The sequence below is a fragment of the Pongo abelii genome, chromosome 19 (genome assembly GCF_028885655.2).
Source record: "Pongo abelii isolate AG06213 chromosome 19, NHGRI_mPonAbe1-v2.0_pri, whole genome shotgun sequence".
Taxonomy (NCBI): domain Eukaryota; kingdom Metazoa; phylum Chordata; class Mammalia; order Primates; family Hominidae; genus Pongo; species Pongo abelii.
Window position 1 is genome coordinate 78,779,389 of NC_072004.2, and position 13,091 is coordinate 78,792,479.

At 36.7% G+C, this 13,091-nt stretch overlaps 1 protein-coding gene and 1 pseudogene across 6 annotated transcripts in view; one reads left to right on the top strand and one right to left on the bottom strand.

Annotated features, from left to right (window-relative positions):
* TANC2 (tetratricopeptide repeat, ankyrin repeat and coiled-coil containing 2) overlaps positions 1–13,091 on the top strand; it is a 486,030-nt gene that overhangs the window by 383,768 nt on the left and 89,171 nt on the right. For all 6 annotated transcript variants that reach the window (XM_054537237.2, XM_054537241.2, XM_024234406.3 and 3 more), the window contains one exon: positions 12,251–12,482. In XM_054537237.2, the coding sequence (XP_054393212.1) occupies positions 12,251–12,482 (232 nt within the window). The remainder of the gene's footprint in view (positions 1–12,250; positions 12,483–13,091) is intronic.
* LOC103892873 (density-regulated protein-like) lies at positions 4,070–4,655 on the bottom strand (annotated as a pseudogene).

The following is a 13,091-nucleotide window of genomic DNA, read 5'->3' on the forward strand; positions in this document are numbered from 1 at the left end:
ATCCCATTACTGGGTATATACCCAAAGAAATATAAATTGTTCGATATATAAATATAAAGACATGTGTCCATGTGTTCATCGCAGCCCTTTTCACAATAGCAAAGCCATGGAATCAACCTAGATGCCCGTCAGTGGTGGCCTGGATGTGGTACATATACACCATGGAATACTGTGCAGCCATTAAAAAAAAGAATGAAATCATTCATGTTTTTTACAGCAACATGGATGCAGCCGGAGGCCATCATCCTTAGCAAATTGATACAGGAACAGAATACCAAATTCTCACTAATAAATGGGAGCTAAACATTGAGTACACATGGACACAAGAAAGAGAACAACAGACACCGGGGCTCACTTGAGGGTGGAAAGTAGGAGGAAGGTGAGGATACTACCTGTCAGGTACTGTGCTCACTGTGGGTGACAGTCATCTGTACACCAAACCCCACGGAATTTACCCATTAACAAACCTGCCCATGTACTTTCTGAACCTAAAATAAAAATTGGAAGAAAAACAGAATTTTAAAACATGTTATGTGTATGTGTATGTGTGTGTGTGTGTGTGTATTCATTGTGTGTGTGTGTGTATAATGGAATACTACTTAGCCTTTAAAAAGAAGGAAATCCTGTCTTTTGCAAGAATATGGATAAAACTGAAGGACATTATACTAAGTTAAATAAGCCAGAAACAGAAAGACAAATACTGCATGATCTTTCTTATATGTGGAATCTAAAAAAGTTAAACTCATAGAAGTAAACAGTAGAAAGATAGTTACCAGAGACTGGGAGTGTGAAGAAGGAAGGAATGGGAGAAGTTGTTGATCAAAGGGTACAAATTTTCAGATAGATAGGAAGAATAAGTTTTAAGATCTGTTACAAAGCGGGGCAACTACAATAATATATTTCAAAATAACTAACTTTTAAGTGTTTCACCATAAAAAATGATAGAATAGGGAGGTGATACATGTCAATTAGCTTGATTTCATCATTCTACATTATATACATATATCAAAACATCACATTGTACCCCATAAATGTGTACAATTATGATTAGCCAATCAAACATAATAATTTAAAAATCTACCAGTTGTCAACTTTTAGCATAGTATCAAAGAAAAATATCCACTTTCCCTTCTCCAACATATGACTGGCATTTCCTCTTATACTTGAATCCAAAAAAGTTTCTTGGAGCATACTGAATGCAGAGGCAGATTTGGGAGTCTATTGCAAAAATTTAAACAGTGCCACTTTCTGAAATGTTTGCTTTGAAAAATAGTTATTTTCATAAAACATATTCTTAGATGTCAGCATGATAGGTTTATTATTTTTTTAATGAATCAATAAATTTAAGAAAAAATGTATAGCATATACTACAGATAAAGAGTTAATATCTCTTATATTTAAAGAACTCTTAAAAATTGAGGGAAAAAAGGACCAAAACATGATGGAAAAATGGGAAACAGACATAGACAACTCACAAAAAAGAGATTAAAATGGCCTTGAAACATTTTGAAAACATGTTCAAACTCATAACTAAAGAAATGCAAACTAAATCAATACTGAGATACCAATTTTTTACCTATCAACTAGCAAAAATTTTAAAACATGACAATTTAAAAACTATTCTGTTGTCAAGGCTGTGGGAAAACAGACACTCTCATACTGGAACACGCCTGTCAACACCATTTTTCTGACAGCATGTGTTCGCTTCATGTCTCCATGTCACATTTGGCAATGCTTGCAATATTTCAAACTTTTTAATTATTACTATATTTGTTATGGTAATCTGTGATCAGTAGTCTTTGATGTTACCATTGTAATTGGTTTGAGATACCATGAAGACAGCAAATTTAATGTTTTATGTGTTCTGGTGACTCTACCGACCAGCCATTCCCCCATCTCTGTCTCCTTGGGCCTCCCTATTCTCTGAGACACAATATTGAAATTAGGCCAGTGAATAACATCATAATGGCCTCTAAGTGTTCAAGTGAAAAGAAGAACCACACATCTCTCACTTTAAATCAAAAGCTAGAAACAAACTTAGTGAGGAAGGCATGTCAAAAACCCAAAATAGGCTGTAAGCTAGGCCTCTTGCACCAAACAAGTAATCAAGTTTTGAGTATAAGGGAAAAGTTCTTGAAGGAAATTAAAAGTGCTGCTTTAGTGAACACATGAACAGTAAGAAAGCAAAACAAGCTTTTTGCTGATACAGAGAAAATTTTAGTGGTCTAGTTAGAAAATCAAACCAGCCACAAAATTTTCTATAAGCCAAAGCCTAATCCAGAGTAAGGCCCTAACTCCCTTCAATTCTATGAAGCCTGAGAGAGGTGAGGAAGCTTCAGAAAAAGAGTTTGAAGGTAACAGAGGTTGATTCATGAGGTTTAAGGAAAGAAGTCGTCTCCATAACATAAAAGTGCAAGGTGAAGCAGTAAGTGCTGATATACGAGCTGTAACAAGTTATCCAGAAGATCCAGCTAAGATAATTGATGAAAGTGGCTACACTTAAACCATAGATTTTCCTTTTTTTTCATTGTTTTACTTTACATCTTTATTACACATTTTCTGAGACTTTATTTAAAAAAAAAATTATTCAGGATCATAATTTGCATGACAATAAACAATGGTTTCGTGGGTTCCAAATTCTTAAAGGTGACCATACCAATTTAAAATACAAGCCATCTTTTTGATTTGCAGCACCTGACTTAAAGTATAATTCATCTAATGCATTCATTAAAAGTGTCCATTCTTCTATAAGAAAGATATGTTTTAATTGCTGTTTTCCAGACTGTTAAACATGGGTATATATTATTTTTAATTGGTTAGCAGAATTTTACTCACATAATTTATAGCCACAACAAGAGCCTCTAGCCTCTGAATGGACTTCCACTGAGAACAATGATTATAATAAATATCTAAAATGTAGGCGGGGTGCGGTGGCTCCTGCCTGTAATCCTAGCACTTTGAGAGGCCGAGGTGGGTGAATAACCTGAGGTCAGGAGTTTGAGACCAGCCCGGTCAACATGGTGAAACCCCATCTCTACTAAAAATACAAAAATTAGCCGGGGCATGATGGCGCATGCCTGTAATCCCAGCTACTTGGGAGGCTGAGGCAGGAGACTTGCTTGAACCCGGGAGGCAGAGGTTGCAGTGAGCCGAGATGGCACCATTGCACTCCAGCCTGGGCAACAAGAGTGAAACTCCGTACTAAAAAATAATAATGTATCTGGGGTGTGCCCCTACTTGACATTGCCAAGTGTGTTTCCAAATATTCTTAGAAAATATGGTTTTTAAACACATGCATAATATTCTACCACATAATGCATTATCACTTATTTAACCATTTATTTCCTAATTGTTTATATTATTTGCAACTTTTTGATATTATAAATAACATTGTGATCCATACCTTCATTCATAAGTTTTATGCAAGACTGATTATTTCTTTAGAATGATGTCAAAGAAGCGGCTTACTAGTACAAACAGTGCAAATGGTCTAAAGGCTTTTAGTATACTTTACCAAATAATTTCCAGAATAGCTTGAACAAATCCCACCAACAGTATGTTATTGTGCCCACGAAGTGGACTTGATAACAGTGAAGCAAATTCAACCACAAATCTATTAGATTCTCATCCATCTCTAAACTGTCATGTCAAAGAAGCAAGGTATTCTTCTTCTTATTACTGGTGAGGAAGCCAAATTGGAATGCTTTTTAAAAATCACTCAGCGTTAGATCAGTAAAATAATCAACAGAAATGCTTCCCACAAAAAAATCTGGGTTTTTCAAAAAAAATTAAGAAGAGAGGGAAAAGTCAGTAGCAAATAACCAGAATTTTTTGTCTAAATTCTATTTCATGCACAGACAATATCTCCTATTTATTTGACTATGGCAATAAAAAACCAAACAACCTTGTACAGAACAGCGAAAACGCCAAGAATGAAGCCTACAGTTTTACTCTAAGATAAGAGTGTGTGTGTGTGTGTATGTTTATTTATTTATATTTAAAAGACTTCTCTCCGTTTGGCGGTATCAACTCTCAGTTCCGGCCGTTAAATACAGACGTATTTTCAAAACTACATATTTACTTCTTCGAGATCTTCGATGCTGTCATCATCCACCTCTGGCTGTTTTTTCTGAATGATATCAATTATGTCATCCGTAGAGTCTTCCTGAATAATTTCATCCTCCCCTGTTACTGAGGTACCACAGGAGAATTTTTGAGCAGAAAAATCTTTGTGCTTCTTTAAGATCAACTTCAAAAGTTGCAAAGCCACACACTGTTTTTACATATTTCTTCTTTGCTCTGGGAATTTTGTCTATAATAACCTTTTATATGGTACAGTCTCTTTTTTGGTTTTATTTGACCTCTTCCACCTCTCTTCTGTTTTTTCTTCTCCCCTTCCCCTGCTATTCCTTGACCCTTACTAATTCCACTTCTTGATTGGGTGAATTTTCTACAGTAAGTTTTTCAAATTCATTTCATTTAGCAACATCAGGCATATATTCACAGTACCCTGTTGGTAATGAACAGACTCTGCAATAAAGGACTCAAAGTGAGTAATCAGCATCTAACTTGGCACTGTTCCTTGGGCCTCCTTTGCAATCAGCCCCACTGGATTCAGAAATGCCAGCAGCCATTTCACAAACCCAGGTGGTCACACAGGCCCCGCTGCCTCTACTTCTACCACTATGGCCAGTTGAAGTGACGCATAGAACTTGTCTTCCCTGGCCTGGGCCACCCGAGAGCAACGATAGATTCTTAGTGTAGACAAAATAGCCTTCTGTGGGTAGCTGGTGCCACCTAGGACTTCTATAGCTAGAGAGAAGTCAATGCCTGCCTTGAGAGCCTCAAAAGACAGGCTGACTCTCTTGTTAGGGACTAATGTAGCTGGTGACTTTCAGTTAAAGCCAATGTTCATTTATCATTCCAAAAATTCTAGGGCCCTTAAGAATGATGCTAAATCTATTCTACCTGTGCTCTATAAATGAAGCAACAAAGCCTGGATGATAGCACATCTGTTTACAGCATAGTTTACTGATTATTTTAAGCCCACTGTTGAGATCTACACAGAAAAAAAGATAACTTTCAAAATATTACTGCTCATGGACAATACATCTAGTCACCTAAGAGCTCTGATGGTGACATACAAGATTATTATTGTTGTCATGTCTGCTAACACAACATTCTTTAGCCCGTGGATCAAGGAGTAATTTTGACTTTTAAGTCTTGTAACTTAAGAAATACATTTCATGAGGCTAGAACTCCCATCGATAATGATTGTTCCGATGGATCTGGGCAAAGTAAATTGAAAAGGATTTTCAAGATTTTCCTCTGGAAAAGATTCACCATTCTAGATGCCATTAAGAACATCTGTGATTCATAGGAGGTCAATATTAACATTACTAGGAGTTTGGAAGAAATTAATTTTAACCATCATAGATGACCATGAGAGAGGTTCAAGACTTCAGTGAAGGAAGTAACTGCAGATATGGCAGAAATAGTAAGAGAACTAGAATTATAAGCGGAGCCTGAAGATGTGATTGAATTGCTACAATCTCATGATAAAACTTGAATGGATGTGGGGTTGCTTCCTATGGAAGAGCAAAGAAAATGATTTCTTAAGATGGAATCTATACTTGGTGAAGATGCTGTGAGCATTGTAAAAATAACAATGAGCGATTTAGAATATGACATATACTTAGTTGATGAAGTAGTGCCAGGGTTTGAGCGGATTAACTCCAGCTTTGAAAGTAGTTCTCCTATGGGTAAAATCCTATCAAAGAGTATCACATACTACAGAGAAATCTTTCATGAAAGGAAGAGCCAATTAATGCAGCAAACTTTATTGTCTTATTTTAAGCAGTTGCCACAATCACCCATCCTTCAGCAATCACCACCCTAATCAGTCAGCAGCCATCCACATCGAGGGAAGACCCCCTTACACAAGCAAAAAGAGGATTCACTGGAGGCTCATGTGATCATTAGCATTTTTAACAATAAAGTATTTTTAAATTAGGGTATGTACATGTTTTTAGACATAATTCTATTGCACACTTAATAGATTATGGTGTAAACATAACTTTTATATGCACAGGGAAATCAAAAAAATTGAGTGACTCACCTTATTGCTCTGTTTGTTTTATTTTGATGGCCTGGAACAAAACCCACAGTATCTCCAAGGTATGCCTTTATACATACTTGTATTTCTTAGCTCTGTTCAGTGAGAACCCAAAAGCAATGACACCTCAATACAATAATCACAACTGGTGCCCAGATCTTTTTTCTTAATATCATTTTCCAGTAAAAAGAACAGAGGCTTTTTAGAGAAGTAGATGATCCCAGAGGCAGGGAAAATACAAAATAAGTCTAGAACATCTTTTGGTGCCAAAAAGCAAGAACTTGCTCAAAAAAAGATAGAGCCTTCTTGAAAGAATACAGCAGTCAACCTGAAGGAGATCCTAGTGACTAAAGCTGGAACAAATTGAGCAACAAAATTAATATAGTATTGAATTATAACCAATAGGATAAAATAAGCCCATACTTATTAAATCAATAATAAATAAATGGGAGATGAGGGAGAACTCTTTCTTCCAATAGGATTCTAATTAATAAATGTAGAAAGAAACAAAGAGGGGAATAGAAAATTACTGTGAGGCAAACACCACAGGAATTACTGCTGCAGACAAGATCCACTGATAGATACTAAAATTAATGGGCAAAAGTTTAAGGAGAAACAGGATTTGCATAGCCTCAAACGTATCTCCCTTAAGATATTTATTAACTACAAAGGGAAAGATGATAGTAGAAGAACCTAGCAGAACCTTAACAAAGTGATCAAGGGCAACATTACCAGTTGTGTTAGGCCATTCTTGCATTGCTATAAAGAAATACCTGAGACTGGGTAATTTCTAAAGAAAAGAGGTTTGATTGAATAGTCCTGCAGGCTGTATGAGCATGGCACTGGCATGTGCCCAGCTTTTGAGGAGGCCTTGGGGAGCTTTCATTCATGGTGGAAGGTGAGATGCTAGCAGGCACATCACATGGCCAGAGCAGGAGGTGGGTTGGGGAGGTGGTACACATTTTTAAATGACCAGATCTTGTGAGAACTCATTCACTGTGGTGAGGACAGCACCAAGCCTTGAGGGATCTGCCCCCATGACCCAAACCACCTCCCTCCAGGACGCATCTCCAACATTGGGAATTACATTTCAGTCTGAGATTTGGGCAGGGACAAATATCCAAACTCTATCACCAGTAAAAAACACGTCACTATCATGAACCCTGTGATATGATCCACAAAGAGGGATAAAACACTGTTTTTCTGGTATTCTTGACGAAAACTCTCAGTTACATCATGAGAAAACATCAGACAAACCCAAATTGAGAGTCATTCAACAAAATAACTGATCAGTACCCTTCAAAAGTGTCAAGATGGCCAGGCACGGTGGCTCATGCCTGTAATCCCAACACTTTGGGAGGCTGAGGTGGGCAGATCACAAGGTCAGGAGTTCGAGACCAGCCTGGCCAACATAGTGAAACCCCATCTCTACTAAAAATACAGAAAAATTAGCCGGGCATGGTGGTGTGCACCTGTAATCCCAGCTACTCAGGAGGTTGAGATAGGAGAATCACATGAACCTGGGAGGCGGAGGTTGCAGTGAGCCGAGATCGCACCATTGCACTCTAGCCCAGGCAACAGTGCGAGACTCTTTCTCAAAAAAAAAAAAAAAAAAAAAAAGTGTCAAGGAAATAGAAGACAAAGACTAAGGATCTCTTACAGACTCCAGAAGACTGAAGAAAAATAACTAAATACAGTATGGGGTCCTGGATAGAATCCAGGAACAGGAAAAGACATAGTGGAAAAACTAAAATTTGAATAATGTCTATAGGTAATAGTATTGCCAATGTTAATTTCCTGGTTTTGATAATTTTGCTATGGTTATGTAAAATGTTAATAATAAGGGAAGCTGGATGAAGGATAAATAGAAACTCTGTGTACTACTTTTGCAACATTTCTGTAAGTCTAAAGTTAGTTCAAAGTAAAAAATTAAAAAATAAATAAAAGTCCTACTGCCAAAAAAAAAAAAAAAAAATGGTAGGGCTCCAAGCTGGAAAATTACTGAGGCAGAACTCTAGCCTAGGATCTATTCTTAGCATCTAGTCCCAGCATGAGGATTAGAGTCAGAATTGAGGGACTAAGAGAAAAGGAAGAGAGAGTTGTTATTTATGGTGAGCCACCAAGTCCGAAAATATTAAGAATCAAACTTTAGAGTTGGAAGGGTTTTGCTGATTAGGAAATCAGTCGGGTGGTAGTGAGGAAGAAGACATTCACAGAAGGAGTAATGAAAAGGAACATGGAGAGTAAGCATGTGACAGCTGACCTGGGGAAGGGCAGTCACAATATTAGTTTAAGTGATACAAATGCCAGTCAGTATAGAAATTAGAATTATATTTCCAAACAAATTTTAGATATTCAAAGCTGCCTTCACTTTATGTGAGATTAGCTTAATTCTGTCACTGATCCTTCATTTGAAGTAGAAAATGGTCTGTGGAGAGTGAAGGCCTGTGACTCAACACAAGCGTGACATTTTTGCTGCCACTCAGTCACTCCCTTTGATGACGTTTATGACTAGTTTTATCATTTTTATATACAGCATTAAATCAAGAGATTTTATACACAAGGCTGTATTGACCTCTAGTCTTTTCTTTCTGTATATAGCCCCCAGGCCTGCCCTTTTCTTTCTTCCCTCACAAGAGTAACCTAAAACTTACTTGCTATCTTCCTTCAAAGAAATAATGCAACTCCGCTCATATCAGATATGCTGTGGATGAAATTGTTTTAAGAAAAAGTTTAGGAATTTAACAGAAGGAAAACTTGAAATGAAAAAAATAATGTAAGAAAGACATAGCTAAAAAATGAAATTTAAACAAGTTACTTTGAGAGACGAGAATTCGCCAAGGAGAAAGGTTTTACATGCTGATTTATTATGCATAGACTAATCCTGAACCATTCCCAAGGAGTTGTAATAATAGTGACTATGTATGATGACTTTCTCAAAGGTGTAGGGAGTGATCTAGTATCTCTTACCGAGCGCTGGTACTAATGAGAAACTGAAGGGAAAAAAAATCTACATTTTCAGGCTTGTTTTCTGTTTTTATACGGAGGGAAAGTTATACATAATATTAATAGAAAATTTGGAGGAAGTAACAGATGTTTTTGACAGATTGTATGTACATATACCTACTACGTAGCTACTTTAAAACATCTAGTAAATAATCTATTTTGAGCCACAGTGCAAATCTAATGAAGATGTTGCCTGAATTCTGCAAATGCATCAAGACTTTATATTTGGAATGCCAAAGAAATATCTAAAAATTAAAAGAGAGGCAGCCACAGAAGGTGCAACTTTATTTATTTATTTTTAATATTCTTAGTTAAATTTTCTGCCTCATACCTTTGTGGATATCATATTTTTTACTATAATTCTAAGTAGTTATTGCTGGAGTCAAAAATGTTATTAACTTTTACAAGATAATCTTGTACCAAAAATCTTGAACTCTATTAATTCTAATGGCTTATTTTTCTCTATATAGATAACTGTATATTTTAATAATAAAAACTATCTTTTCCATTTAAGTCTCTGCTCTTCCTATTTCTTTTATTTTTCTTTATAGTGCTACCCAGAATCACTCGTATTATATTGGATAGTAGTGGTGAAAGTGGGCATCTTTGGCTTCTTTCCAATCTTTTTTTTTTCTTTATGCTTTTTTTTTTTTTAACTTTTATTTTAAGGTCAGAGGCACACGTGCACGTTTATTATATAGGTAAACTCGTGTCACAGGAGTTTGTTATACAGAGTATTTCATCACCCGGGCATTAAGCCTAGTACCCATTAGTTATTTTTACTGATCCTCTCCCTCTTCCCACTCTCCGCCCTCCAGTAGGCCCCAGTTGTTGTTTCCCTCTATGTGTCCATGTGTTCTCATCTTTTAGCTCTCACTTATAAGTGAGAACATGCAGTATTTGGTTTTCTGTTCTTGCATTAGTTTGCTAAAGATAGTGGCCTCCAGTTCCAGCCATGTTCCTGAGGAGGACATGATCTCATTCTCTTGTACAGCTGCGTAGTATTCCATGGTGTATATGTAACAGATTTTTATCCAGTCTGCCATTGATGGGCATTGAGGTTGATTCCATGTCTTTGCTATTGTGAATAGTGCTGCAGTGAACGTACGTGTGTATGTGTCTTTATGATAGAACAATTTGTATTTCTTTGGATTTATACCCAGTAATGGGATTGCTGGGTTGAATGGTAGTTCTGTTTTTAGGTCTTTGAGGAATCGCTACACTTTTCAACAATGATTGAACTAATTTACACTCCCACCAACAGTGTATACACATTCCTTTTTCTCCACAACCTCACCAGCACAGAAGGTGCAACTTCAGCATTGTCTTTTAGATGAAACATTCAGCCAAGAGCACAGATGGGTTTTTTTTAAATAAAATCAGTAAAATAATCCTTTTTCTAAATATCACAATTTTTATCTTTAAAATGATATCTTCTTACTTTAGGATGTTGCAGCTGATTTTCTAAGCTGCGCTTAGCCTCAACATGTGGAATCAATTGAAGTGAAATATGATGAAAGTTTATATTGATGTAGAGGTTTGCTGTTAGCTTTTTATCAAGTGGAGATTTGTACCCATGTAGACCTAACCACTGGCATTCACTGTTCATTGAGAGGACAGATCAGTTGCTGACAGGTTTTCTATTTAGGTTCCTTACATTGTGTTTAAGATAGGTAAAATACAATAGGTAAAATAATCACCAGTCTATCTGAAGAAAAGTGGAGATTTTTAAAATACAACCTCTGATTTCCACTTTCCATATTGTGCTCAGACTTCATTGCTTCACTCACAGGCAATTCCTATCTTCAGCTTTGTATATGTAGTAACATTTCCTGTATTGTTTGGGGTTTTTTTTTATGTTTAATGAGAAGGATTTCAGGTGTTTAAAAAATATCGACATTTCCAACATGTGTTAAAAGAACTAGGATGACCATACCAGTAGATGAGGAGTCTTTTCAAAGCAGAGCTCTTTAGTAGATGACTGGCAGATGCCTGATAAGTTGGAGGTGGTGTTCTCTAAGAGATGCCTGAAGAGTGGAATTCATACGTCAGTGAATGCCCCAGGACAGATTTCAGTTGCCGGTATATAGGCACAAAGCTAGTAGCTGAAAAAGACAGTATACAGATCCTTAAGAATGATGGCAGTGAGGAGGATGAAGATGGTGATGATAATGGCGGCATCAGCTGACATTGCTATGATTTACTAGGTGCTGAGCACCATGCTGAGTGCTTTCTCTACATTCAAGCTGAATCTCCCCCTTCCAGTTTGGTATTTTCTACACAATCCAATCCCTTTTCTGGGTAGTAATGAGCCAGAAAAGTGGTCCAGATTAAAATCCCCTTTGTACTTGCCCTGGAGGCAAAGAGAACAGCCAGAAGACCTGGGATGAGTGCTGTGCAGATTCTAACAAACAAAAAACAGAGCCTAGAACTCCAGGTCCTAGCCAGTCAGCCCAGACCCTGGATGGTATTAATGCTTATAAATTTTCCATGTTCTTTGATTTTAAGATCTACATCTAACAAAAATCTCACTCCTTTCCTTCTTCCTTTTGTCTAATTCTGATACTCTTTTTCTGTCTCTGCCTGGGTGCTCAGAAAACATTTGATGCTAATTTTAAAATCTGAATTACTTTATTTTTATAAGACTTAGTTTATAACACACCTGTAATCCAAAAATTGATAGAAGTCTATGTGTTTGTTGAGACTAACATGATTTTTCTTGGATTATTTTATTCCTCATGCTTTGTTTAAAGATTAGACTCTTTCCTATACTGCTCCATGCTGAATAAATGTTAGTGATATCAATGTAAGTCTTTATTTTCAGGCTTGCTTCCTACTTCTTATAATCCAGAGGAAAACTCCATTTTTATTTACAAATTTTATTCTGGGTTATGATATCATATGCATACAATAGAAGTAATGTATCAGATTTCTGATCTTACATAAATCAGACTCTGAGTTAGCAGCTTTTATGTTTACTTGGAAAAGTTGAGGAATGAAGAGACAAAAAAGTATTATGTAATACTGAGATATTAACTGATTTCTAGTATAATCACTCAATAGCTGATAATCATAGCTATTGCTCTTACTACTGATAAGCCTGTTTGCATTCTCATCTTTCTTTTGCAGGTGGTTGCCTATCACTATTGTCAAGCAGATAATGCCTACACTTGCTTGGTGCCAGAATTTGTCCACAACGTTGCTGCCTTGCTCTGCCGCTCACCTCAGCTGACAGCCTATCGGGAGCAGCTTCTTCGGGAACCTCACCTGCAGAGCATGCTGAGCCTTCGGTCCTGTGTTCAAGACCCCATGGCCTCCTTCCGGAGGGGAGTCCTGGAGCCACTAGAAAATCTCCATAAAGGTACAGATAAGGCCCAAAGGAGGGGAAAGATGGAGGTTTAGAGCCCAAGGTCACCCGGTTCATACTATAAAAATGATTAATTTTATCACAATGCCAAAACTAAATGTTCCATAGCTGGATATCCTGTAGGATACAGTTAACAGACGAGAGATTTTACTTGCAAAAAAAAAATCCAGCAGTAACTACTACTTCTTTTCTTTATAAAAATTCTCATTCTTATTTCCAAACAGAATGCCTTTTCCTTGTCCTGAAGATAGCAGAGCTTTCAGTCCTTTCTGTGAAGTTTGAATAAGTCAGTAAATTTGTGGCTCCAGCGCAGTGTTGTGAAGTTTCTATGGTTATAAATCTCCCCTGTAATATGTAATATTAATAAAAAACGTATTTTATTACCCCATCAGTTCATGTGAAGTGGAATGGCATCCATGGTTGCACAATTCTCTGTATAAACCAGAAATCATTTAACAGTACACTTTAAAATCTACTTAAGGGGCATAAGGGTATTTTAAGGTGCATAAATTGTATCATAGGAGAGCTGTTATTTTTTAAAAGTGAAAAAAATTAAATGAGATCCATCTCCCCACTCATGCTCATGCCTTTCCTCCCTTTTTC